Source organism: Ochotona curzoniae, unplaced genomic scaffold (genome assembly GCF_017591425.1).
Source record: "Ochotona curzoniae isolate NIBS_2020 unplaced genomic scaffold, NIBS_Ocur_1.0 contig_2210, whole genome shotgun sequence".
In the NCBI taxonomy this organism is placed as follows: domain Eukaryota; kingdom Metazoa; phylum Chordata; class Mammalia; order Lagomorpha; family Ochotonidae; genus Ochotona; species Ochotona curzoniae.
This window is the reverse complement of record NW_024465369.1, coordinates 52,000,412-52,027,721: the sequence shown is the minus strand read 5'-3', so window position 1 is coordinate 52,027,721 and position 27,310 is coordinate 52,000,412. Positions and strand designations below refer to the sequence as shown.

General features: G+C 39.8%; 1 protein-coding gene across 1 annotated transcript in view; it reads left to right on the top strand.

Moving 5' to 3' along the window:
- The window catches only part of HECW2 (HECT, C2 and WW domain containing E3 ubiquitin protein ligase 2), a 222,534-nt gene that overhangs the window by 165,002 nt on the left and 30,222 nt on the right, over positions 1-27,310 (top strand). Inside the window, exons 17-20 of the mRNA XM_040971908.1 lie at positions 3,215-3,298; positions 5,552-5,661; positions 17,047-17,167; positions 18,301-18,414. Coding sequence (XP_040827842.1) covers positions 3,215-3,298; positions 5,552-5,661; positions 17,047-17,167; positions 18,301-18,414 — 429 coding nt within the window. The remainder of the gene's footprint in view (positions 1-3,214; positions 3,299-5,551; positions 5,662-17,046; positions 17,168-18,300; positions 18,415-27,310) is intronic.

Genomic DNA, 27,310 nt, shown 5'->3' with positions numbered 1-27,310 from the left:
ATATAACAAGAAGAAAAAATGCATATCATGGACTGTGTCATTGCAGGAGTGATCCTACCACCTCTTTTCCACTTGTAAACCATTGCAAAGCTTTAGTTCTTAAATGACTCGGGAAATCTTTTATGCATTATTGAGCTTAAATGCATAATTTACTTTTTATATCTATCACTTCTGTTTTCTCTTTTGCCTATGACAATTTGTGTATATATTGCTTAGCTTCATTTAATTATTTCCATGATGCAAATTAATATTGCAGCAGAAAACTGCAGTGAGTGGGAAGCAGGGGCTGTTGTTATGTTGCATAGCAAAGTACTGCTAATCTCGGGGCGGCCAGTTCTGCTCACTAGTGCTTTAAACATTCATCTTTGAATCACTTGGCACTAGCTACCCTGGAATGGCAAACCTGCCAGAGTTGCGTGGCAATTTTTGGTGACATGTTTATCTATGCTATTCAGACAGTATGCCTCTCATTTCAGTCATTTTGCTCATCAACATGAAACAAAGAAGCTTCCTGCAGAACTTGAGATTACACTGCAGATTTCTGTCTGCAAGGACACCATATTGAGAAACTCTGCTCTGCAAAAATTTGGGAACTGCCTGGTAGCAAGGAGTTCCTTTTTATTTACTTTCTTAGAAAATATTGGTGACATTTCTGAGGAGGTCTGATGACTTTTCTTTCTCTTCATCAGCCTTGACCTGTTCTGTAACCGTTGATAAATTACTGTTTCTACACTGCAGACTTCTACATGTTGGTAGGAAATTGATATAATGTCTAAAAAGAATTCAACTAAGAGCAGAACAAGTTAATATTGATACCTAACACTAGACTTGCCTGTTGACTCTTCTTCCCCTGCACCACATGGCCCTGGACCAGGGACTTTGTTTTGTTCTCTGATGGAATCCCAGTGTGTGGTACCATACGCAGCAGGTGTGTATGCGCTCAGAAAATGTGTGCTGCTGAATGAGAGAACAGTGGTAGAAGGAAGTATTTTGTAGCATGAGGTACATCAGATAACATGTTCCAGTGCTGATTCCCGTAAGCATATGACCCAGAACTTGTGATTGTGATAAATTAACTGGCCTGGTGGAAAGCTTGCCTCAGCCTGCCTTCTGCTATGTGCTCGCCTACAAAATAAGACCAGTTGCTTTTGCTGCCTGGTCGTCAATATCTGAAAAGTGATGAAAAGTTTCCCAGTTGACATACTTCCTTGGGCGCCTCCTCCCTTTCCTTTCCTCACCTTGTCATGCTTGTGACTCAGGAAGCTATGATGCTTTGCTTATTCACCGGAAGTCTAGAAGTCATTGTCCAGAGCTTAACATCTTTACCATCTTTCCACCCGTTGTGTTTAGTTCCAGTTAAGGAAGTTGGAGAGAGTGCTCAGCATGTTTATTTTTTTAGTTTTGTTCTATTTGCTTGGATTCACCGCAATGGTAGACCAAAGAGATAATCGGCATACTTGTTGGAAAGAGCTTTTGATTCTGCAAGTTCAAAGCATATTGTTATTGACCCTTATAAGAGTACTTTTATGGCTAAGTGCATTTTTCTTCAAAACAACTTTGTGTTTCATCTAGCTTTTTTAAGCCAACAGTTTGGTGTCTTATCTATTCACCATTCTTGCCTATACACCAGGTAGCAGGCTTTGGCTTCCATTTGTGCATTAGACACAGGACTCCAGCAGTTGGGAGAAAATATTCTGACTTGGTTCAAGCCTGTCTGCTTGAAATAAACTTCAAGCAGACAGTTGAAGATCTTCTGAACAATTTATTCCATGTTTGCCTGCAATTTACTTAAGAATAGTCTTTTAAAATATATAGCCCTTAACCTATGGCAACAAAGAACGTAAGAGAAAACATGACAGTGCTAGAGATCAGAAACTTCAAGTACTAACATATCATGTCAGATTAAACTGGAAGAAAACCAGTGCATGAACTCTTTATCATTCACTGTGTGCTGTGTGATTAGGGGCAAAGCAATTGACATTTCCATACATTGAGTGAGTTGTGAACTGACCTCCCAACCCAGTGCTTTCAGACCTGTAAGTAACCTCCTTAAAAAATGTCAGATTTTAGAAAAATAAAATGCAGTAAATATATGAAAAATATAAAATGGAAAAAAATTCTCTATAGATAAGAAGTAAATCAAAATAAATTTACATCAAAGGATGGTATTTTTTTTTTCAGATTTCGGTAATCTGATTATATTGCCTTAGAACTCAAAGTCAACTTACATGTTTGCTTTCACCTCTATGTTCAAACCAAAAACAGTGGCTTCAGTACTGTAGATTATGTTTCTGTTTTTCTTACAAAACGTGATTCGTCTGCTTTGAGATAACATGATGTCAGTAAGAGAAGGCACCTGGGAAAGTTTTTATGGAAATGATATCTATATACCACATTGACAATAGTAAGATGAAGATGACTCATAAAAAAGAAAAATGAATATTATCTTATATACAATAAGCAATTGTAAAAGTAATATATTGTACTAAGCATATATACAACATATATACATGTAGTTTTTCATAGGTCTACATAAAATTCTTTATCAATTGTAGTAGCTAATTGAGCTTTTCATTTACTTTTAAAAGTCATATACACTTATATTGACTATCCTTTTATAATGCATAGATACTATCTGCTTCTAAGCAGGAGTGAACTCATCACATACGACTTCATGGTATGCCATCAGGAAAACAGATTGAATATCCCTACAAAAGTCTCTTTTTGGAACAGTAGGGGATGAACTTGACTATCTACTTTTTGGTATAGCAGGGCATAATCATTAAAACTATAGGTTAAATCAGACCCACAACCAGCTTCAACTAAAAGCACAATCTGGTTTTATGGTTGGATGGTATTACCACTTACTGTAGTACTAAGGGACCAAAATAATCACCACAATAAAATAATCTTTGTTGTAACTTTATAATGCTGACTTAAGATAAAAGCACATAAAATGCTTTTGTGACAGTTATTTTTCTTCCAAATAACTTTATGTCTCATCCCAATGTTGTAACTGGGAGATGTTGATACACACAAGGTCCTTCTACAAGGAAAGGAACCAGGCACACTGGATGTGGGTTCCTTGGGTATCACACAATAGATGCTGCTTTAAATGTAACAAAAACATTGCCATTATACAAATGAGATTTTTCATAGAATATGTTCCCCAAACCAACCACATTTGTTTTGAGCCAGTTCTCTGCTTGAATAGGGAGAAGATCCAATTTATCCGAACTGAAGGGACTCCAGGATTGGTGCGCCTCTCAAGTGATGCAGACCTGGTTATGTTGCTCAGGTATGTGGCAGTAACAAATCTCTTGGCATCAAGTATTATGGAGCGCTTTAGTAAATAATGCCCATGAGTAGTCTAAAAATATCTCTCCTTGTTTTTTTTTTTTCTTAAAGATGTATGGACATGTTCCTGCTGAAGATTTAGGATGCTGATTTAGTGATAGTTTGTTTTGGATTGTATTTGTTATAGTTGAACTCTGTTTCAATACCATTTTCACTTTGCTGGTAAAGGAAGGATGTCAGGACAAGAGAAAGGTTGTGGAGACTAATGAGTTAATTGGTCCACTCACAGTAGGGAACAGAAAGGTATCTGAATATAGTTTACATAGTTCACACTAGAACGTAGAGGAGATATCATATCTATATTATCTTTCAAATATTTTTCCTCAAAGTATATATTCATCTACTTTTCCAACTCAACTCGTTGCTTGTTTACAGTTTTGAGAGTTTATATTTGGGAAGTCATATCAGAAAGCTGAAATTTGTTCCCTGCCATCTTGTTAGTCCTTCATGAAACTGAAAAAATGTGTTCTTTTTCCTTGGTGTTAGATCAGGCTTGGTTTAAAAATTTAGAGTAATTTAGAGGGGAAATTAAAATAACTTTTCATTTTTAGTATAATCCCTAACATGTAGGCAAGCCAAAATGAAGTATTGCTTTGTTCTGCCCAGTGCTTCAGACCTCTACTCAGTAACTTTCCTAGAACTGAAGAGAACTTTTTCATGTTGAGAAGCTCACACAATGCTTTATTTATGTCTAGTTGCTAACAGCCTTGTCCTTGTTACTCAGGATGATCCTGCAGCCATTTTTAACTCTCCATTTGATAGTTATCATACCTGCTCCCATACTTCTGACCACCCACTTGATTGTTGCCAAAAAAAATGTTATTTTTTTCACATATAGTTCAAAAGGATGTACTCACTTTCCATAGATACACTACGAACAGGAACTGTTAGAGGTGTGTTGTGTGGTGTGCGTTTGAAAAACTCTTTCATAAATAAAGAATAAACTATATTTTCCACCTGTTTCAGGCTTTAATTTCCTATTACAGGTAAGGTTATTTACACTGCTACTTATGTGTTTGTGATATATAGTTTAAAAGTATCATGGTGGCTTAAGAAAAAAAGCAAATAAAATGCTTTTGCGACAGTGGTCTACAGGGTTGTATGCATGTGGATCAAGAACCAAAGGAAGAACAAGCAAGTTGTTATTGCAGCACAATGTCTCGAGGTTTCTCAGCCTTGGTAGTATTGACATTCGGGGATAGCTGGGTTCTCTTTTCTTCTTCTTTTGCAGGGACTTGTCCTGTGTGTTGTAGGATTATCAGCACCTCCTGACTTCTCCCTACCACATGCCAGTAGCACTCCCTCCCTCAATTGCAACAACTGAAAATGTGCTCTTGGTTGAAAGTCCTTAGGAGGTCTTTTCTTAGGTCTCCATGACATTAAACTCTAGTGACTTCTATTGAATGTTTTCTAAAATGTAATGCATTTTTATGTTTTAATAAATTAGAGAAAAAAACATGGTTCTACTATTTGGGCAAGACTTTGCTTAAACTTAGTCTAATCAGTAGTGCTTTTTCTGTGCTGTAATATTAAATGAAAAAATTTAGGATTCCCATGATCTTTGGCCTCCCTCTATTATCATCTAAGTCTGGAAACTGGAATGTCGACACAAAAGAGAAAACATTCAATTGAATAATCTAAAATAAAAATTCTCATTTCTGGAGAAAAAAATAGAAGAATGCCTGAGTAAAAAAGGAAGCTCATTGTTTAGCAGTTGTCATTATTTCAGAGATTTATTTTTGCTTTATTTTACTCTTCATTTTCATATTAAATTTTAAGTTCTTTGAAGACTGAAAGCCCACAATGTTCCTTCAAATAGACATTAATCATGTATTTATAATGGGTTCTCAGTAAACATTTTGTATTGTGTTTGAGTGTCATTCCTAATCTGAAGTCTCAGGTACTATTGGCAAACAGACAAATACACTGAAACTGCATATTTGAATGGTAAAGTGGAAATTACGGTGTCTACAGTTGGAAAAGGAAAGCAACTCTTGATTGCACACACATTACAACAATCAATTGGTCTGCTCTAGGGATGACTACACGAGAAGAGGGGCAGGTGCCCCTTTGGGATATGAATCAGTTCTTGGGTGGAATGAACCAGAGAGAGAGCCACTATCCCATTAACTATGCAAACAAGACTTTACTCCATCTATTTGGCTGAAACATTTTGTTTCTGGTCTTTCTCCAGTTTATTTGAGGAAGAGATCATGTCGTATGTGCCTCCACATGCCTTACTGCACCCCAGTTACTGTCAGTCCCCACGGGGCTCCCCTGTGTCATCTCCCCAGAACTCACCAGGTAAGTCACTCAGGAGATTCTCTGAGGAGTGAACCCAAAGTCAGATCTTCTTTCTTTTTTAAAGGACAGGAGGGGAGCATTTTGGGGTCATCTTCGGGGTCAGTACAGTTGCATTGTGGTATGGCTTTTGTTGCTTTAATAAGAGGCTTGTGTCTGTGGGGATTTTGGAAGGAAAAAGGGTGAGTAACAGGATAAATGTTGGTAGTATGGTATACTTAGATATAAAATTTACTTTTTATTATAATATTCAATTCCTAATACATGTTGGAAAATAATTAGGGACCCAAATACTCAGTTTGTTAACATTTAAAAAAACTGTAGTAATAAAACCATTTGATAGACAATAGAGATATTTTGTAGTATTACTCTAAAAAGTAATATAGAATTTAAACTATTCAGTTTAATAGTCTTGAAAGTAATCTCCAGTCATGTTCAGAACAGAGATAGATATATTGAGAGATTCACAAAAATGTGTTAAGTTCCAACTCTTTGAAAGAGGAAGATGTGAATAAAGGTTTGAATGGGCGAATGAATGGGAAAGTCTATGAATGGTTAAAAATACAGGTTAGCAAATAGTATTTTCTTGAAGGTAGATATGATGTTAATAAAACATCAGCTACATTTATGCTTTCCATAGGCAATGTATGAGTCACACTTGAACTGTTGGAATTCAAAACTGTCCAGTATAAACCTAAACTCACTATGTTTCATTAAAACAGCTGTATGTTCTTTGATGCATAACATGTATCTTATGTTATAGCCCAAGTGGCTGTTTATTGCTTTTTGTTAGCAATTGCTCACATGTCTTGGGGTAGGGAGACAAAAAGACCTGACTATCTTTTTTCTAAAAGATTTATTTATTTTGATTGGAAAATCAGATATACAGAGAGGAGGAGAGACAGACAGGAAGATCTTCTGTCTGATGGTTCATTCCCCAAGTGGCCGCAATGGCTGGAGCTGAGCCAATCCGAAGCCAGGAGCTTCTTCCAGGTCTCCCATGCAGGTGCAGGTCCCAAAGCTTTGGACCGTTCAAGACTGCTTTCCCAGGCCACAGGCATGGAGCTGAATGGGAATCAGGGCTGCCGGGATTAGAACTGCCACCCATAAGGGATTCCAGTGTGTTCAAGACGATGACTTTAACCAGTATGGTATCATCCCAGGCCCAGGACTTGACTATCTTAACATTGGGTGAGGAGGCGTGTTCACTTGGAAATGTTCTGTTTAACAGCTGGGTCATGTATATTTGGTATAGGTACTTTTTCTACCATGACACTAATAAATATTTGTTATTAAAAATAATTTTCATTTTTGCATTGGCTATGATAATGATGCTACAGCCTAAATGAATAATGTAAATGGAAGAGGGTCTATTAATTTGTTCTTTTAACACAGATTTATTGAGCATCCAACAATGATCTAAGCACTGAATTAGATCCTAGAACTATAAAGATGACTAATACAGTTTCTGTCTTTGAAGGATTAATGGTAGGGCGGTGAGGCCATAATGGCTCTTTAAAGTACTGTAGTTAGTCCTATAATGAAGAGATATATGGGAACACAAGTGTGGGAACTGTTGTCTCTTCGTGGATTGGGGTGCTTTGCGAAAGATGAAGGTAACAGGGGTGAAGTGGGGCCTAGGAAGATGTTGGATTACCAGGTGGACCAAAGAAAGGACATTCTAGTCAAAGACGCAGTGTAAACCACACCACGGAAGCATGGAGACCCGAATAGTCATGTGTAGGATGAATTAATCCACACAGATGAAGGAAAGTCCTAGAAACGCGAATTAAAGGTAAGCTAGGGCCGATTGGTCACTGGAGCTCTACTTTGTAGAATGAAGGCATTGAGAATTTATAATCAGGAATAGCTGTGATTAGATGATTAGAGTAGAACAAAAGTAAATTAGTAAAGTAGTTGGAAGGAGAAGAGTGAAGAAGGGATTTTAGGGCAGGGAGATCAAGCATGAGTGGGCAGAAGTCACAGCTGTGGTAGAAGGAAAAGTGGTTTGTTGAATAAGGCAAAAAAGCAATAATCAGTGCAGCCCAGGCCCCTGGGAAGGCTGGGCATGGAGGCAGAAGCACACAGATGAACCTGGGAACAAAATGAGCACACACATTATGTTGATATGGGATGAAGGGAAATGCTTCTACAGCAACACGTGTAAGTTTAGAAGACTGGGGGAATGGATGGGGACTGACAGCTAGTTTTAGTTATTTAATAGTCATGTGACTTTGGGCAGGTTCCATTTCTATGAAAGGGGTCTAGTAACAATCATCTCACCTTATTTTTAGAAGAATAACTTCCTTTGTGCCTTAAGTATAACTACAAATTATATATTAGTTTTATCCCCTTTTTCTTTCTTTCTGGAAATTTCATTTTGAGAAGTATACTTCGTTCATACTTGAACCATATGCTGACCAGAATATATGATCCTTTGTTCCTGAGCTGTCTAAGCTGGCTGCTCAGAGACTTAATACTATCTTGGTAAGAACTTGTATGAAGTTTAAAATGGACTCTCCTTTATCTGGTGTTGTATACTGAGAGAAGGGAAATGGTATAGATTCTTTTACGCAGATGGAAACACGCAAGCTCCTGTCTGTTGGTTCACTTCCCCCAGTGCCCATGATGCCCAGTACTCAGGTGTGTTCTCCATATCTTCAGTCACTTGAGCCATCCCTGCTGCCTCCCAGGATCTGCATCAGTAGGAAGTTGAAGTTGAGAGCTGAGGTGGGTGTCAAATGTAGGCACTCCCATGCTCTGGTTTCTCTTCAGATCGCATAGATCTTTCTGCTATGGCTGCACTTTAACTCTAGGTCAAAATCTGCGCCCCCCACCACCACCTCATTTTCTTAAATAGAAAAGCCTCACCACGAAGATAGGATCTCCGTGGAACACTTCAAGAAGCTGATAAAAGTCATGAACCTGCCCTGTAAATAGTTGTCCATGTGTACACACACACACAGTCCTACAGACGATTCTGGGGTATAGACATCTGAGTGCAGATAAAAAGCTCTCAGGTTAAGGCCTGGTGGCACAGTGGGTAAAGCCAGCTTCTGTGACTCTGGCATCCCATATGAGTACTGATTAGTGTCCTGGCTGCCCTACTTTCAATTCTCTTTGTTAATTGACCTGGAAGAAGTAGTGGAAGATGGTCTATGTGTTTCTGCCACTGCCACAGCTACAGGAGACTAGGATAAAGCTCCTAAATCCCAGATTCATTGTAAGTTAGCCCTGGTTATTGCAGGTGTCTGGGCAGTGAACCGGCAGATAGAAGAGTGCTCATTCTCTCTCTCTTTCTTATTGTTTTTATTATTTTCTGTAATATAGTTTTGTAGGTATAGAACTTCGTCCCTCTAACTCCCTTCTTTGTTTTCCCATTGTTCCCACACCACCATTTTCTGCCATACTATTACAATGGTATCATCCTTCAGCAATATACACAAGTCTGAAATTCTGCTATATAAGTATTATGGCATTGTAGGTATAAGCAACGGTAGAAAATCTAGAATCCTGTTGTCAATGTATATTTAACAGTCTTCCTTTTATTTAGGAGTAGAGATACACTTCAACCTATCACTTCCTGGTATGCTAGTCTCCATTAAACTGTCCATCTATGAAACTACATGTATAAACTTGTTCGCCTGTATATCTGTTTGCTTTGTATTTTTCATGAGTGTTTTCTTATATCAGCCAGGCTTTTTCTGTGGTTTATCTTCCATAAGAAAAAGATCACCAGGTTCTTTCTTTCTTTCCCAAGCTCTCCATAGTGTGTTCTTGGTGCCTCAATGAGCATTCTCCTAGACTATATGCATACTCTAAATGGTGACTAAGTTCATGTCTTCATTTAGCATCACAAATGCCCATGAGGAATCCACTGTGGTCATAAATTGCATTCTGGAAACTTAGATTTGTACATTTTCCAAAGACACATGTAATCCAAATATATCTAAATTGCTAGTGCACAGTGTTTGTGGTGGTTTTAATTTTCAGGATGAATCCTCCCCATATTTTTGGCCTATTCAGTTGCAGAGAGTTTTGTTTGATCTTGAAATTGGGATGTCCTGCCTGATATCAATGAACCTAACTCTACTGAATACCACATGGCCACAGGGCAAGCCTTGCTCGCCCCATTTCCCCTCTTCAGTAACCTTTTGTTTCTTTGAATAAAATAATTTCTCCTACCAAAATTCCAGAAGGATTTTTTTTTGAAAACAACATCTCAAATATGCTTTTCATGTGGTGTGATCTACCATCTTCTGGCTACAATTTTACCCTTTTTATGGTGTGAGACTAATATGAAAATTATGAGAATAATAAATTTTGATGATCCTCATTCAGAATGCGTAGTAACCTCATAATCTTTCCATATTCTTTCCTCATTCCAGGCACATTTACATGTTTTTTCAAGTACAAGAGACAGAGAGGGGCTTTGGAAATGTTGACTCACTGCCTCATGCAGCTGTTAGTCTTCACCTAAAATTTGTCAAAAAAAAAAAAAATTGGAATGTGAAACCTTGTTTTCCCAGGACTGTTAGAATGGCAACCCCAACCTCAGCTGTGCCAGGGAGAACAGATCTTGCCAAACACCATATGGCTTATTGTGCCAAATATGAGACTCAGAACTTACTTTGAGCTATGTTTCTAGGAATTTAAATGCAGTAACACCTAATTTATCTCATATTGTTGGAGATGTACTCTCTGATGTAAGTGTCCAGGTAACCAAGTCCCTGGCTTAAACTGCATCAGGGTTGGTTTAACCCACTGAGTGACAGAACTCTTTCACAAATACTGTATCTCTTGATTTCTCATACGTGGAACGTTGAAGGCATTCATGGTGTGAGGGGATCCTTGTGCCAATGAATTACACTGTGGGGATTTTTCCAGCTAACTAGGACTGGACACTATCATCAGCTCACTTTCCATAGGCGTGTGAGAACTGAGGACTTGAGCTTGTGGACTCTTAATGGTCAAGGTGGCCTGAGATTGTCTTGAGCTGGGGTGATCGTTTTTTCTGACACAAGGGGCACTCCTTAAGATGTTCTCTGTCTCTTCCAACAGACTGATAGTATCTTCCAGCTGTTTACGAATCTGCTACTCACTCCACTGATAATCTCTCTCTCCTCTCTCCCCATTCCTTGCTCCTTCCTTTCTTCTACCTTCCACTGTTTCTCAGAAGCCATTTTTGTCACGGTGTAAAGACTTGCTTTTGTTGTTGGCATCACTCTCTTTTGTCCTCCCTCCTGATGCTGCCAGGCTGCTGTCGCTGGCAGGCCTGTCAGCTCTCCCTTTTTGGTAAACTGTACCTTTCCCAAGATCTGTGCCAAGATCAGAGCACAGGTTTTTGCTTTCAATCAGTGGCATATGCGTGAGTTTTAGCAATCTCAAAAAGAATCTTTTCCTGTTCCTGGAGAAGCAAAACTGGGCAAACTTCAGCACCTCTGTTTTGAGCAAGCTATGTAGGAGCTGTTTTTTCTGCCTAAATTTCCAATGTTGAGCTTTGTCCCAGAAGATTCAATCCTCCAGAAATTTTTGTTATATTTTTTCTCTTTCTTTAAAAAAAAACTCATTTATTTTAATTGGAAAGGCAAACTTACAGAGATAAGAAGAGACAGAAAGAACTTCCATTCACTGGGTTCACTCCTCAAATGGCTGCAGTGGCTGGAGTTGAGCCTAGCCTAGCCAAATCCAGGCACTTCTCCCAGGTCTCCCATGTAGGTGCAGAGTCCCAGGGCTTTAGGCCATCCTCTATGCTTCCCCAGGCCACATCCAGCAGGGAGCTGAATGGGAAGTGAGGTAGCTAGGACACAAACCAGTGCCAACATGGGATGCTAGTGCTGGAAGAAGGATGATTAGCTAGTGAAGCCATTGTGCCAGCAATCCCTCTCTCTGAAATTATTTTTATACATGATGGTTTATTTTCAGTTATTAACAGGGATTTGTAAAAGTGTTTGGGGTTTTTTTTGTGTGCGTGTGTTTTGTTGTTGTTATTGTTATTTAGTTTTGTTTTGTTTTGGCTTTTCCTTCCCCTCCCCACTTTAGTCCATCACCTACTACCTATATTATGAGAGTTGTAAGCTCCGAGGTGTCCCAGGACAGAGATGTGGAGCCATAATGGATTAGACCAAGCTCCAGTCGCTGTTCAATGCAGAGCAAGTGCTGGTCATGAAAGTAATATGGGCTCCAGGCTGCACAGTGACTCACAAAAGATCCCATTGCTAAGATCTTCCTAGTGTTGATGCTAAGATCTTTCTAGTGTTGTCTGAAATATTTTGTCAGGTATGATTTTTTTTAGTTTGCATAAGACTATGAAATTTTCTAATATTGCATGGAAATAATATAATACTGTAAGGAAGTTCTTGAGGTCTAGTACTAATGACAAAAAAAAAAATTAACATCCATTGCTGATTTTTTTTCCTGCCAGTATGTGTAGTTAGCATAATGCTAATGACCTGTGAAATCAGTCCCCTATTTGATCACATACTAGATGTTACCTTGATTTGTTATATCTAATTTTCTTCAGACAGTAAGACCATAAAACAGATACTGTCCCTGTAAGAATCTTATATGCTAGAATTTCACTTACAGTTGTGATTCCCATAAAAGTCTGTTGGCTTGACTATGCAAGAACATTTTTAAATTTTCAAGTATTCATTTTGGAATATCTTGATATTTGTTCCTGACTTGTATTAATTTGACAAAGAACAACACTATAATTTTTAAGTGGTGGGGTAATATGTAAATGATTTTCTCATGATGAAACTATTAGCAATAGATTCTCTTGCACGTAATAATTAATGTCTCCACAATGTCTGTAATTCATTTCTTTATCTGAGTGTAAATAGACTCAGATTTATTTTTTACTGTTTGAATTGATATGAATGGGATGTTCACATTTTCCGTATCTTTTTAAGCATCTTGAAGTGCACAGCAATAGTGTATGAGGAAATTTCAAAAAGTTTGTGGGGAAAATGGAAGTAAAATATGTCAATTTTCCACGAATCCCTTGTGTATGTGTTGTTTCTTTAAAGTGACCAATTCTGTAAAAAAAAAAAAATACAATTGTTTCTGTATTTATTTCTTTGAAAGTGTAAGAAGGAGGGGAGAAGGAAGGAGAGAGAAAGAGACAGAGACAGATCTTCCATCCTCTTATTCACTCCCCAGTGATCCCAACAACCAGGGCAGGGCCAGGCCGAAACCAGGAGCCAGAGCTTCTTCTGGATCTGCCACACATGGGTGGCTGGCAGGGGCCCAAGGACTTGGATTAACTTCCGCTGCTTTCCTCAGGCCGTCAATGGGAGCAGAGCAGCTGGAACATGAATTAGTTGCCCATGTGGAAGCTGTCATTGCAGGTGGAGGCTTTTTACTTGCCATGCTACAAGACTGGCCCCAAAGTGATAAATCTTGCTTAAAAAGTGTTTCTTTGGGGTATTAGGAGATTTCCACTAAGTCCTTTTAAAAAAATTTCCTCTCATTGACTGTATTCTTGAATTAGTACAGCCACATTCTGAGCTGTCTGGGTTTTCTAGTCTGCCCCTTCTGGGACAAGCACCCCAGCAACATTGTCGTGCAACCCCAGAGTGCAATTGCAAAGCACCTCCCTGTCTCTCACTCACCCAGCAGAGCAGCCCTGGCTCTTGGAGCACACGCTCCTGCGAGCTGTAACACTGTGCAATTGCTCAGGAAGCATTTACCCTGTGTTATTGCCTGGATGCTGCCCACGTATTTCATTGGCTGAACTCGAATCTACTGGAAAGGACTGTTTGGTTCTCAACTGTACTAGCACATTGGAATCATCAGAAGAACCCTATTAAACACTTCTGCCTGAATCCCACCCACACACTATCTGATGTCATGGGCCCAGGGTGTGCCTGAATGCTGGGATTTGTAAAAGCTTCCGGAATTATTCTTTGGTTCAGTGACAATTGAGCACACCTGCCAAACAGTGTCTTATTGCTTCCCAGATCTTTTAAGGTCACATGTATTCGTTTTTGTGATGATATAACTCCTTGCTGTTGGGTAAACGATTCGTGACTACACAAATAGATCTTCAGATGGACTACTGATCAGTAGCCAGATTTGTAAAAATCCTTAAAACCCCCAGACATTTCCCCATATCTTTAGTATTCACTTCTTTGCAGATAACAACAGCAGCTCGCATTTGTTTATATGACTCTTTTCATGTGAAAAGAACTACACAAATGCCAAGCACACACTAACTCACACACTAGCTCATTTATTCCAGAAGTGTGGTTTGATCTCTCACCTAAACTCCAGTCAATCTGCAGTTGCCCGTAGCTCTTATTCCTCTGCTGAGCTGTCTTCTTCTAACCAAGATATATAAAGTGTGCCATGGTCCTGTCCACCAATATCATTGCTCACATCATTTTTAGCATCAGAAATACCTGACTCAAATCCAAACCTATTGTCACAGACAGGTGCCTTAAACAGGAAACAGCATCCCCATTTCCCAGCTGTAAAATGATGCTGATGGTACTAATAATAAGACGCGATTTAGAGGTTTGTGAACTAACACAAAATGTATCCTTCTTAAAATAACAGACATTTAATGAATGATAGCTGTTGTTACTTAAAAGCCTTTTATTATCATCAGGCCTTCCTTTTCCTCTTGCTTTTAATCTACTGTCACCAATTCATACTGTTACTGTTCCTCTGAGTCACCACACTGCAGTCTAGTCCTTATGCCCTGAGGCCTTTGTTGCTGCTACAGCTCCTAACCCAGTCTCCACCCTCTGTCCTCTTTCCTACCCTAAATCTACTCCACATACTCCAGAAATATGTTTGCACTGAGACACCCCTTGTGTACTGTTCTCTTGCTTGGGAACCTACAAAAGCTCTTCACTCTTCATTGCATTGTGCTAAGTTTTTAAAATTCTCATAATTTAGCTTCAGCCTTTTCACTCCTGGCACTCTGCCTCCACTGTTGATTAGTGGAGCCATTGCTTATTCTAGTGCTCATTGCCCTGCCTCATGTGAAACAGATTTTCCTCCATTTGCAAAGTTGCTTTTCATTAAGCCTTCTAAGATATTTTCCTCTACTTTTTTAAAAACAAAATTATTTTCATTTATTTGAAAGAAGGAAAAGAAAGAAGTGTCTTCTATCTGCTGGCCCAAATGTTTGCCAACAACTAGGGCTGGAAAACTCACCCTGGATCTCCTGAGAGTGGCAGGGGCCCAAGTACTTGCTTGGACCCTCTACCTGCTGCCTCCCAGAGCAAACCTTAACAGAGAGCTGGAATTTGGAAGTAGAGTTGGAGCGTCAACCCAGGCTCTCAGATAAGAGATGCTGATGTCCCTAGCAGAGGCTTAACCACTGCACCAAGCACCTCCTTTTTGACCTCAGTTTAGAGTTTTTCTGTCGCATTAGAATTGCTTTTCCATAACATTGATCGCCAACGCAGATCCCTAGCAGGGGAGAGGGTCACTAGGCAGCTGATACCGTTAAGGGTCTGTGTCAGAGCGGAGAGCTAGTGTCTTGCCTGAAAGAGCAGCTTCACTGTGTCCCCAAGGAAAGGCAAGATGGGTATTGCCAGATTTCCCAAATATTTCTCAAGAGAAAATTTGTAGTTGTTGTTGTTTATATGAAGTCTCCTGATTTTTAAATGTTGGCGAGGCATGTGCATTAAACTTACATTTTGGTTGCAGCTGCTGACTTTACTTCCTGCAAGTGCAGGCCCCTGAGGCAGCAGGTGATGGCTGAAGTAATTGGGTCCTTGTAATCCATGTGGGAGTCTTGGATTGCATTCCTACTTCCTGGTTCTGGCTGTTGAAGACATTTGGGAAGTGAACCAGTAGATGCAAAGATAGTCTTTGTCTCTCTGTCTGCCTCTTAAATAAATAAAGGAACATTATAATGTTGGAAATAGATTTTAATTCTTAAAAAGTTTGTAGGATAAACAAAATAGTTCTGTAGGCTCACATATAGCCCCAGGGCTATAGTTTTTGTCCCCTTCTGCTATATGATCTTCATATCATTTAGTTTAGGGCTTAATTATTCTCTGATTATTTGGTATGCTTTATTTTCTGACTCCCAACCAGGATCTCTATTAGCCACATTAACTTGATCATTTTAAGTAGTTCATGGCTGAGCTACCTAACACAATATTAGCAATGAGTAATAACCATTAATTGACTCATTTGTTGGAAGACATCTTAATTAATTTACATGGTGTGTAGTGAAAAAGACTTAGTATTTTTTTGGTTTTGATTTCTTTCACTGTATGGGGCAATAGTTAGTGTTTTTTTTTCCAAGGCTCTGTGTCTGACTCCCATATTCATCATCAGTTCTGGATGCCAGCCTGTTGTTTAGTCACCTCATAACACACAACTAGATTTTTCCATTGAATAAGGAGCAAACCATATAAATTTTGCATTTTGTTGATGTTCCTTGCCATCGAGCCATTGACTAACACATGAATATAAATTGCCTTTGGGTATTCGAGATATTTGGCACATACTAAAATTGCAGTAAGTACTGTTATTACTTATTTTGGGGGGGATCAATAATGCATGTGCCTCCTGAAATTATAGCTAGATTGCCTCTTGCCAAGAATATTTTAGTCTTCAATGTAGCCTGTATGGAATTAAGTACTTAAAGTCAGGCTTAGTAGTAGAACACGTATGAAGGGAGATTTGTGGAGTTGTTTGCCTGTGAGAAATTTAGAATAAGTAATATCAACTCACCATTCTACCTTATGTACTGCGCATTTTTCCCTTGTAACTTTGTAATTTCCATGATATTTCAGTAGCAAACGGGATTTATTTCATTCTGAACAGTTACTGTTCGTCATGAATAGCACTGTTTAATTCATGTTAGCATGAACTGATAAGAGGAAACGTATTTGAGGAACACATAGGACCCTTCTACTATTTTAACAAGAGCTGCATTCTCAACCAAAATGCAGCAATGAAGACATCTTGTCAGACCCTGGTGAAGGTTTGTTATGTCCTTCAACTTGGAGAGGGGAAAAGGGTAAAAGCCTAAAGTCCTCGCCTTTAACATGCTGGGATCTCATATATGCGCAGGTTCTAATCCCAAAAGCTCTACTTCCCATCCAGCTCCCTGCTTGTGGGCTGAGAAAGCAGTCGAGGACAGCCCAAAGCCTTGGGACCCTGCACCCGTGTGGGAGACTTGGAGGAAGCTCCTGGCTCCTAGCTTCAGATCAGCTCAGCTCCAGCCATTGCAGCCACTTGGGGAGTGAATCAGCAGAAGATCTTCCTCTCTCTCTCCTCTTCTCTGTATATCTGAATTTCCAATAAAATAAAATAAATCTTAAAAAAAAAACAAAACACAAAACTTGGCTCACTACAAGAGAGGTTTCAGGTAATGTGCTAAACATGATTGTCTTCTCTTTTGGTTTGCCATAGGTACTCAGCGTGCCAATGCCCGAGCTCCGGCCCCTTACAAGAGAGACTTTGAAGCCAAACTGAGGAACTTCTACAGAAAGCTAGAGACGAAAGGATATGGACAAGGACCAGGGAAATTAAAGTAAGTCAAAGTGATACAAACCACATATCTCAATGGTGAAAAGGTGAGATATGCGATTGGAGATTTAGGAAATTGATTGTGACCTGAGATGAGTAGCTGTTTTTTTTTTTAAGTCTGCATAATTGTGTTGGCATTCCAAGATCCTCTAACAAATAAACTTAAAACAAGCCGTGAAAGGAAAACTGTTTTCCATGGGAAAAAAAAAATAGGCAAAATTAAAAGTTGAGGTTTTTTGCTCCCTGATTTTGCTACATCATGTCACTGTCTCCTGAGCTAACTGGAACATAGGGCTCATGGCCAGTTCTGTGTTGTTCTGTGAAGCAAACAAGGCAGAGGCGAGCCCAGCAACAGCAACACATGATACAGGGCCCCATACATGCGGGCTTGCACCACTCGGTTCACTTTCATCACTCTTAGAAAACATCAGCCTGTCTCAACCCCGAAACCACTCTGTCTTTTGCTCACACTTGAATTGTCAAGGTCTGGGCAGTCCACATTTCCTGCGTGAAGCCTTCCTCTCACTGCCTTGTGGGTTTACATTCACAACTGCTACATACCTTTGAAAGAATGATTTTCATTGTCATCCTCACACGTGAATTAATTTGCCAGAAATGTCATTCAGTTTTGTCTGTCCCTTAAAGAATCTTAAGAATCAGTCAATTTAAATATTAAATTAAATTCAAGTGTAATTTCCTTTGTTCTGGAGGACAGTGAAAAGCTCTTTTTTCCTCCTGATTTCAGTCTTCCTTGTGGGCACTTAATGATCCGTATCCAGGCTGAAAACATTACCTCATAGGGTTGTTCCTTCTTTACTAAACAAAAGTTGTGTGTGTGTGTGTGTGTGTGTGTGTGTGTGTGTGTGTGTGTATGGTTTTATGGCAATTTTGCTTCTGGGATAAATTCAGAAAGGATCCTTGAGTTGTTTTGACTAGCCGAAGGTAGAATGCTCTATTCACCAATCATTCTCTTAGGTAACTTTGGCTAATGCTGTTACAGACAAAGCTGTACTTTAAGCAGTGCCTCTCCTTGCCTAGCTCATTACAGTAAATGTTAATTACACGACAAGTGCCAAACTCTAAAACGATAAAGATTAAGAAATAATCTGTATTTTCAATTTGTCTCTTTCTGTGCAGATTAATTATCCGCAGAGATCATTTACTAGAGGATGCCTTCAATCAGATCATGGGCTATTCCCGAAAAGATCTTCAGAGAAATAAGCTGTATGTTACCTTTGTCGGGGAGGAAGGGTGAGTACGACAGAGAAGTGGTATGGGGAACATACTGCAGCCACCAGCGGATGTTTCTCCACATCGCTGTGGTTGCCTGAAACAGGAAATCCTTCTGGCAGGAAGTGCAGTTTTTGTACACTTCAACCTTCCTCTGGCTTTTAAATCATTTGACCTAGAAATTCCTTGGTTTGAAAAAAAAACTTGCTGTGATAGATCATTTTGAGAGTAAAAGGTTGGTTATTTTTCTGTGTGAGTCTTCTAAGAAGTGGTGCTTCGTGGGAGGAGACAAGGAATTGAGTTTCAGTATCTGTAACCTTGTTTTCCATCTTGGAGTGCTCAGTAGAATGTGCTTCACCTGTTAAATACATGCTGTTTCAGAATCCTGAATTAGAATCCTGCTGTTCTGTCAGAAACCTGCCACAGCAGTTACTCTAAATGCTTAGTTTTTACACCTCTGCCTCCAGCTTTTCTCCTGCTCCAGGAGAGCAGCGCACCTCCCAGTGTATTTATCTGCTTCCATAAATCAGGATTAGAAATTAGACCTTCTGCTCTCATTCAGTGCTCTTGAACCACTGCAGGGATGCCAAAAAGCATTCCCGAACTCGGATTTACCTGTATTTTTTTCCTATCCTTGAACTTTTCTACCATTCCAGCTTGTAACTAATAATTTCTACTCTAGTCACATATGTTGCTGTATAATCTTCCATCTAGAACTAAATTAACATAATATATTATATGGGAATGCAGCATGACATGTCAAAATTCGGTCAGAAAATTTGAGACTTTCCAGTTTATACATTCATGTGCATATGTGAACTTCCAACTTGTGCTAGTTGGCTTACAGATGCAGGTGCATGATTTGGCTTAATCATAGGTATGCATGGGATTCCAAGTATTTCCTTACATAACCAGTCTGGTTTGGATGAGAACACTCTTCCTCCCTCCTCACTCCAGCTACCTTCTTTCCTTGTTGAGCCAACATTTGCAGGGATCTCAGAGAAATGGGGAAGACTCTTCAAAAGCACTGATATTTAACTTGGAAGAGAACAAATGCTTGTCTTGCTTGATCATCCATGGTATCCCATGATGTGGACTGATGATGCCATGAGTTTCTAGGGGATCCAGGCTAAGTGGGGCCGGACACCTCTGTATTTGATTGCTACTGATGGCCAAATGTTTCCTGCCTCTGTCATGTGTCTCCTTCCTGTGACCTCAGAGGGAAAACAACGCAGAGGATGTTTTGGTATGTGCCCTAACTTATCAGGGACAATCTCTTGTGCTGTTCCCTCTGCAGGTGGCTCACTGAAGCCAGGTTTCTTCATGTCTGTATCATACAGGTAGATTAATAGAAAGAGGATTTTTATCTACTGAGGCCCTAACAACACATACACTGTTTGGAATGGAGCGCTTGCTGAAAAATAGGTACCTTAGAACAGTGTCGCAGACTTTGCCAACCCCTCAAGCACATTGACTCTATCACATGTAAATAAATTGTCACGACATTTCTTTTTGAACTATAACAAATACCCCAGGTTACTTAAGAATGGTCATTGAATGATTAAAAATGGAACTGAAAATGTTATGTTACTTTCCATTTACCAACTCTGGTGCTCATAAAATGTCTCATTCTGTAATCCTGTCAGCTCTAGATCTGGTAATGTATATTTTAAAATCTGTATGTAAGGCACTCAGATCCTGGGTTTTAATATAATTCTTCAATAAAGAGAAAAGGATGATTCTAGGACTGCAAAAGGAAGTATGTAAGATGGAGCCTGAAGTTTCCTGTACTGCCAACCAGAAAATAAAGAAGTCCTGAAAATTCGACAATGATTGGAATATGCCAAAAAGGCATATAGCTAAAAGAGTTTCCAATAGCCAAATCTGGAGTCACTTGACCAAAAAGCAAAAAATAAGTATGCTAGCATTGGATTATAACCCAAACTACAAAAATATTTTTAGATTAGATATGATTAGATACATGATTGAATAGATAAATGAGGTGTAAGTGTAAGTTGTGCAAATAGTACAATATTGTGTACTGGAGATAGAGGAACTGAAGAAGTTTGCAAAGGAGAAAACACTATCTTGATCAGGTGATGCAGGTTTCCATTAATAGGCGTAAGTCATGCTGATAGTATGTGCCCTTACTGTGATGCCATGAGGATGGCACTTACCTCTGACTGTGGCCTTCCCTGCCAAAACTCATATTCCATTTCAACCATGAGAAAAAGATCAGTCAAATCAGAGGAATCTGAAGAACTGTCACAAAAGGAAACTTCACAATTAAATGTACCGTATTGTCCTGGGATTGTGGAAGAGAGAGATTAGAAAAAAAATTGAGGAGTCTAGAAAAGTATGGACTTTGCTTCATAATTATCACAAATGTACTATACTAGCATGTAATATAGATACTAGACTAAAATGTGCTTATTAGTATGCTATTCATTAATATGAGTTAATATGTTATTCATATGTTATTCAATAATATGTTATTCAATTCAAGAGAAACTTGCATTGAAACATGCAGAACTCTGAATTAACTTTACAACATTTGTATAAATTAAAAACTATCAAATGATGTTCATTAAAAGGAGATGTGTAGTCAGGATTGGAGAAAACTTAGGAAATATTTTTTTGAATAAGTTTTGTTATATCCTTTCTCTCTGGTGAGTGACTGCCACCAGAGCACTTTTCTATATTAAATCATGTCTTTCTATACCTGAGGTTACCCACGAGTCAATACGCAGAGAAAATTGTGGGAGAAGTCCAAATTAGTAGAGGTATTGATATATAGAATATATGGAGTGTTATTTTGTGTCTATAGAAAATTGTTATCCATGAAGGGCTAATAGTTCACAATTCTTGATAGTTTCTCAATGATCCGGTTTTCTTTCTGTCACAATCAGCATCTTGATTTACGTGGGAGATCACTCCAGATCTTCACCTGACTAGCCCGTGTGGGAAGCCATACGCACATGACACACTGTGCCCTTGGCTAACTGAAACCCCAACATGGCCTGTTCACTGGGCATGCAACAAGGGTGATGGGCTGCAGTCTCTCTTAGCTGCTCTTGTTTGATTGTGCTAGGACTTCCTTTGTAAACAACTCTGGGAAGACAAATGTTGCATTCATTCTGCTTTTCAGCAGGTAACCAGTCTGCCCTGAGACACAGTTTGCTGTGTTTCTTGTGCTTCCTGACCTTTAACTTCATTGGAGGGTCCAGAGAAATAGACATATCTGTTAGCCAGTCACAATGTTGTTGGGTGGAAGTACTGTTGGGACTGTCTTCTGCCTGCCCCCTTTTCCTAACCTATAAGCTTATGACTTCTCTAAAATAAATGGACATTCTTCACCTCCAGTTTGTCTCCAGTGTTTCTGCTACAGAAGAGCACTGTCGCCTCACCCTTCAGTATTCTTGAGACCTGCTGGACAGAAGACCCCAGAGAGATTTAAAATAGGTTAGCTAAGACATGAAGAAAAGGGGATTAATTTTTTTAAAGATTTATTTTTATTATTTTTTTATTGGAAAGGCGGATATACAGAGAGGAGAGAGAGGGAGGAAGATCTTCCGTCCAATGATTCACTCCCCAAGTGAGCACAACGGGCCGATACTATGCCAATCCGAAGCCAGGAGCCTCTTCTGGGTCTCCCACGCGGGTGCAGGGTCCCAAAGCTTTGGGCCGTCCTCGACTGCTTTCCTGGGCAACAGGCAGGGAGCTGGAAGGGAAGTGGGGCTGCCGGGATTAGAACCGGCGCCCATATGGGATCCCGGTGCGTGCAAGGCGAGGACCTTTAACCACTTGCGCCACTGCGCCGGGCCCAAGGGGATTAATTTTTAAGCATATCACATCTAATTGGCCTAGTTGATGTGAATTATCAGATTCACAGGGAGCCATCAGCTATGCAGTAAGGTGTTTCATCACATAGTTCTGAAATGTGATACATATACTCTTTCTTGAAATAGAAGAGTAGAGTTAAAGGAAACAATGGGAAACTATTCAGAACTTTATGTGATGGCTACAACTTTCCTGTGAGGCAGAATTCATCCCAGAATATTGGAGATGCCTGTATGCAACTGAGAGTTACAAAAATAGTCTTAGAGCCTTAGGTAGTTGGCAATTGACTAGTATTTCTCCCTTGTACTTCATGTTGCACTTGACTTTTTACAAAAAGCGCATGATATACACATACCATCTTTTATGATTATGGTTTATGATTTCATTTGATTGGAGCTTGAGCATTTTGTTCTAATCATTCAATTTCCTCCAAACTTGATGTGGTTATTTCCCCTTGCAAAACTGAAAAGAGGAGAGGTTGGCAGTGGTGGAGTGTCTAGGAATTGGGTCATCTACACCGAGTGTAGCAAGAAATTGCATTCAGCAGTTGCTTCTTTATTAAGCTTCAGTCTGCCTAGAAGTTGCTCCTTAATGGAGGGGACAGAGAATTGCTACATGTTTTCCAGTGAATTATTATTTTTTTTAATTAAAAGTTCTGACAACTGAAGGTTATGTGATGTCAAAGTTAGCTAGGTAGACTGATATGTTCTGATAAGGCATCCTAGGCCATTAACTTCTTAGTATCCCAGGCAGTCAAGGAATCATTCCATGGATCAAGAGAGATGTTTACACTGTGATTGTACCACCTCTTTTTGCTCTGTGGCCAACTTGTAAAAGGAAACTTTTCCTTTAGAAAGAATGAGTTCATTATGTGTGTGGTGCCATCAGCATGACACTGATCAGTATGAAGAGGGAGAGAGGAGATATATGCAAATGATTTCAGTTAAGACGGTCAAGAACTGTCTGATTTTTACAGGACTGCCTCTGTCATCCCTCTCCTGAGACAAACTAGGAAAGCATGAGATCTGAAATAGTTCTCCTCTGAATAAACACAGATGTCTTTAGGCTGGCCATGTAATTTTGAAACCCAAGTGCTGAGGCATTTTAAACATCATCACATTGCTGGGTTGGCACACCATGCATGTTGTTAGTGCCTGTTTGCTGTATGGATCACTGGTCAGATCCTTGCTAAAAATTGTTTGGAATCCTGAGCTTACTGACCATTTGCTCCTCAGACATCTGTAAATCTTCAAGTTAAACTTCAGTGCTGTTTGCCTTCTTCTAAAAGGAGATATTATCAGGACACACTAAATAACACAAATATTGTTGATGAAGGGCCCTTGTGTATCTAGGTTTTGCCTTGGCATTACCAGGTCTAACTTTTATTGATCATATCAAAATTTTCCACTCACCTGCTAGGCCTTTCTGAGTGACTCAGGAACTAATGTCTTGATGCTGTGCATATCTACAGTACATAGGCAATGTGTTGCCTGAATCAGATGGTAGGAAATGATGATGGTGTGACTTCCTAAGACCTGCATCGTCTCTCACTTTATGGTTTACTTTAATTGCAGTGATTCATAAAAAGAATGGCAGAATAAAAGTCAGTATGTTAACAAATTTTGGGTGTCACTAACAACATGCATGGTGTGCCAACCCAGCAATGTGATGATATTTAAAATGCCTCCTCAGCACTTGGGTTTCAAAACTACATGGCCAGCCTAATGACATCTGTGCTTATTCAGAAATGCCCTCAGATGCAGCTGTTGTGTGGCTACCCACCCGTTGTCCAGAGTTTCTATATTTCCGTGCCAAGCCTTTAGCAGTGGAACCAACCCAACTGGCAAAACAAGAATGTAACCAATCATCCATTTGATATGAGTCATATTAACTATTTATGCCAAAGAGGTTGCTGAGACATTACAGGAAGTATATGTGCCACGTGCCCTGCTGTGACATGTTTTATTGAGTTAGCTAGACTCACATATGTATTTGTAATCTACAGTCTGTTCTCAGAGACACAAGGTTCATGTTGTAAACAGAACCACACTGCAAGGGTATCTTAGCTTTACAGTGATCCCCTGTGTGTCTCTGGAGTTCCAAACAGGATAAAAACTTGGCGAGTTGAGAAACTGTTAGCTTTGTTCTCTCTTGGAGGAAACACGCACACCTTTTTTCTTTTTTTCAGTCTAATGCCTCAGGGAGTATCTGCCTTACCCTTGTCCAGATTTAGCTATTATCGTACAGAAAAGACTAATCATTGAGATCTGTCTGTGTTGTTTTAAGAAACTTTACCTAATAAAAGCTACTACACACCAAACATTCTAAACATAACTCACTTGTGAAATTCTGACAGTGTTTTCAACTCTAGTTGTCTTTCAGGGACAGCATCGCCTTTCCATATGATTCAGTCAGTATGCCACCTTATAGCAAACTTGTGCAGATTTATTTAATCTGCTAATTGCCAAACAATGGTGTGGATGGTGCTGATTTTCTTTAGAGCACATCAGAAATCTCTGCCCACCAATTGATTGATGTATACTGAACCCTACCTGTGCACCAGGCAGGTGAAGAACTTAAAATACGAAACTGAGTAAGATGTGGCACCTGCCTTGAGTGCTGTCTCTGCTTAGTATTTGTGAATAGGGAAGCAGACACAGAGACAGATGATTCTGGTAAGCTCAGTGATTCTAAAACCCTCACAGGTAAAGCTCAAGGAGAACCTGTATTTTCTAACTGAACACCACAGTTTAATTTTAAGCAAGTAAAAACCCACTTGACTTATACCAGTTCTCTTTGTAAGAAAGCTAACACAGGAAGTATGTATTTGCCTCATGCTTCAGCCATCTGTGACCCCTGGCTGGCTACAGGCCTCAGTGGTGCCTGAGAGCTGCAGCAAGTGGTAACCTCAGCAGACAGCTGCTCACCTTATTACGCACTTGGGAGTAGCTGGGACCACAGCTTGAGGTTGTACACACCCTAGGACATCATGGGCGTTTTAGATTTCCTTCAAGGAATCTGCTCTAAAGAGGATTTACAATAAAGTGCTGTTTAAATAAGGCAGCATTTCTGTTCTTCTATAACAAGGGCTGGCAAACTGTTTCTATGCAGGTCCAGGTGGTAACTGAGTTAGGCTCTGCCAGCCACCTGTGCCCTGTGGCACCTACTGAAGCTCAGCCATTGCAGCAGGAAAGCAGCTCCAGAGAGAGCACAGAAGGGCACAGCTGTGTTCCAGTAAAACTTTATTTACAAAAAACAGAAAGTGAGGCACAGGTTGCCTCCCCCTGCCTCCAGCCATAGTTTGCCTAACCCCTGCTGTGTACACTGGGCTTTTTCGATTTTGATGAGCACTGAGACTTTCTGAAAGGGAGGAAGGCCGAAAGAAGTAACGAGCATTACACTTGATGTCAGGAGCCCGCCTCAAGACCTCAAAGCCCAGTTCTTTCCTACAGCTTTCCTTCTATGTAAGTCAGTGATCTCCTGTAATGTTGGTCTTCTCAGTAAAACAAGGGAATGACCAAGTGACTTCTTAGATACCTGTGCACGCCAGCATTCTGTTTCAGGAAAGACACTGGAGACTAAATCTCACAAAGCTCAAGGGAAAAAGCATAAAATCTAGTATCTAGGTCTTAAAAATAAAGCTCTGTAGATAGGAGTGGGCAGTCCCTGGTTCAAGCAGTGTGCAGGAACGGTTTAACTTCAGCAGATGACTCTCTCGTTAGGAGTCATCCAAGTGACTACCTCCCCCCCCCCCAAGACAGGGTGATTGTACTGTATGTCAGCGGGGAGTGTGTCCAGGACTTTGTAAGAACTGGGCTGACAAGCACACACTCCCGAATGTTGGGATGACACCAGGTGCCATCGGTGTAGCGAGGGAATTCCCACCCCTTATTCTATCTTGAGAGAGGGCAGCAGACATGTTCAGGAGTGGGCAAAGGGACCCGAAGGGGCAGAGGCCAGGGATGTGCTATCTGCCTAACTTAGAATCCCCATATGTATCGAGTTCAGGAAAACGTTGCTGTCCTGAGGATGTGGATTAGTACTCAAAAGGGAATCAGAATTCAGATCCTTGTTGACAACAGGTTCTGAGAGTGTGGAGACCGCTCACGTGGAGGAAGTGGACTGTGTGTTCTAGGTGGAGTCAGTGGCCAGAAGTAGCAGAGTGGGCGGAAGCCACCGGAGGCTGCCTTTGTACTGGCCTGACAAGGAGTGGTCTGTGCACTGCTGCACCTGGAGGCAGCTGAACCCTGCCAGGAGGCCACAGGATGCAACCCATTCTGAGCCACCTGTTAGCCACGTTGTATCCAAATTCCCTACAGAGTGGGTCCCTGATGTCTGCCACATTGAGGTCCACTCTTCCATGCTAGTTTGCTGTGTTTCTATTTCTCTGCATGTACAGTTTCTTGTCGAGGCAGTCTATGTGTGTTGGTAATACTGAAATATGTCAAATTATTTTAGCCAGAATGAAAATTTATGATTTTTCTTAAGTTTCAACATTTTTGTGTTTCTCTTAATGTCTATTAGAAAAGCAGCCCATTGAAGTATTATAAATACTATGCAAGCCATAACATTGAAAATGCAACTGAATTTAAAGCTGATTAATGAGGTATTAAGTGAATAGTATTATGTATATTCACATATGGTAAAAATGAGGAAAGTAAGAAAGCAGTAGGTGAATAATAGAAATCTGTTATGTTTAAAATCTATTTAAACTCTGAAGTAAAACACACAAAAAAGCTCTTTTTAATTTTCTTACTGTCACTGGATCCTTTTCTCTATCACAGTCCCATTATTGGGCTAAAATCAAATGATTTCCTTTTTTAAAATTTTTCATGAAGAAAATGCAGTCATGTCCAGAGGAGAACTAAAAGATGGAGGAAAGGAAAGAGGTTGAAAAAAAGTTCTACATCTTCCTTTATCAGTTGCCTCACTCTCCCCCAGAGATCTCCCCTTTGAACCCATGCATACACTTTATTATGGAATACTTATCATGGATGTACTTTATGGCTTTTTTTATCTCAGCATATCAAATAGCCTTATGACAAACTCCTGTGAGTGTGTGTGTGTGTGTTGGTTT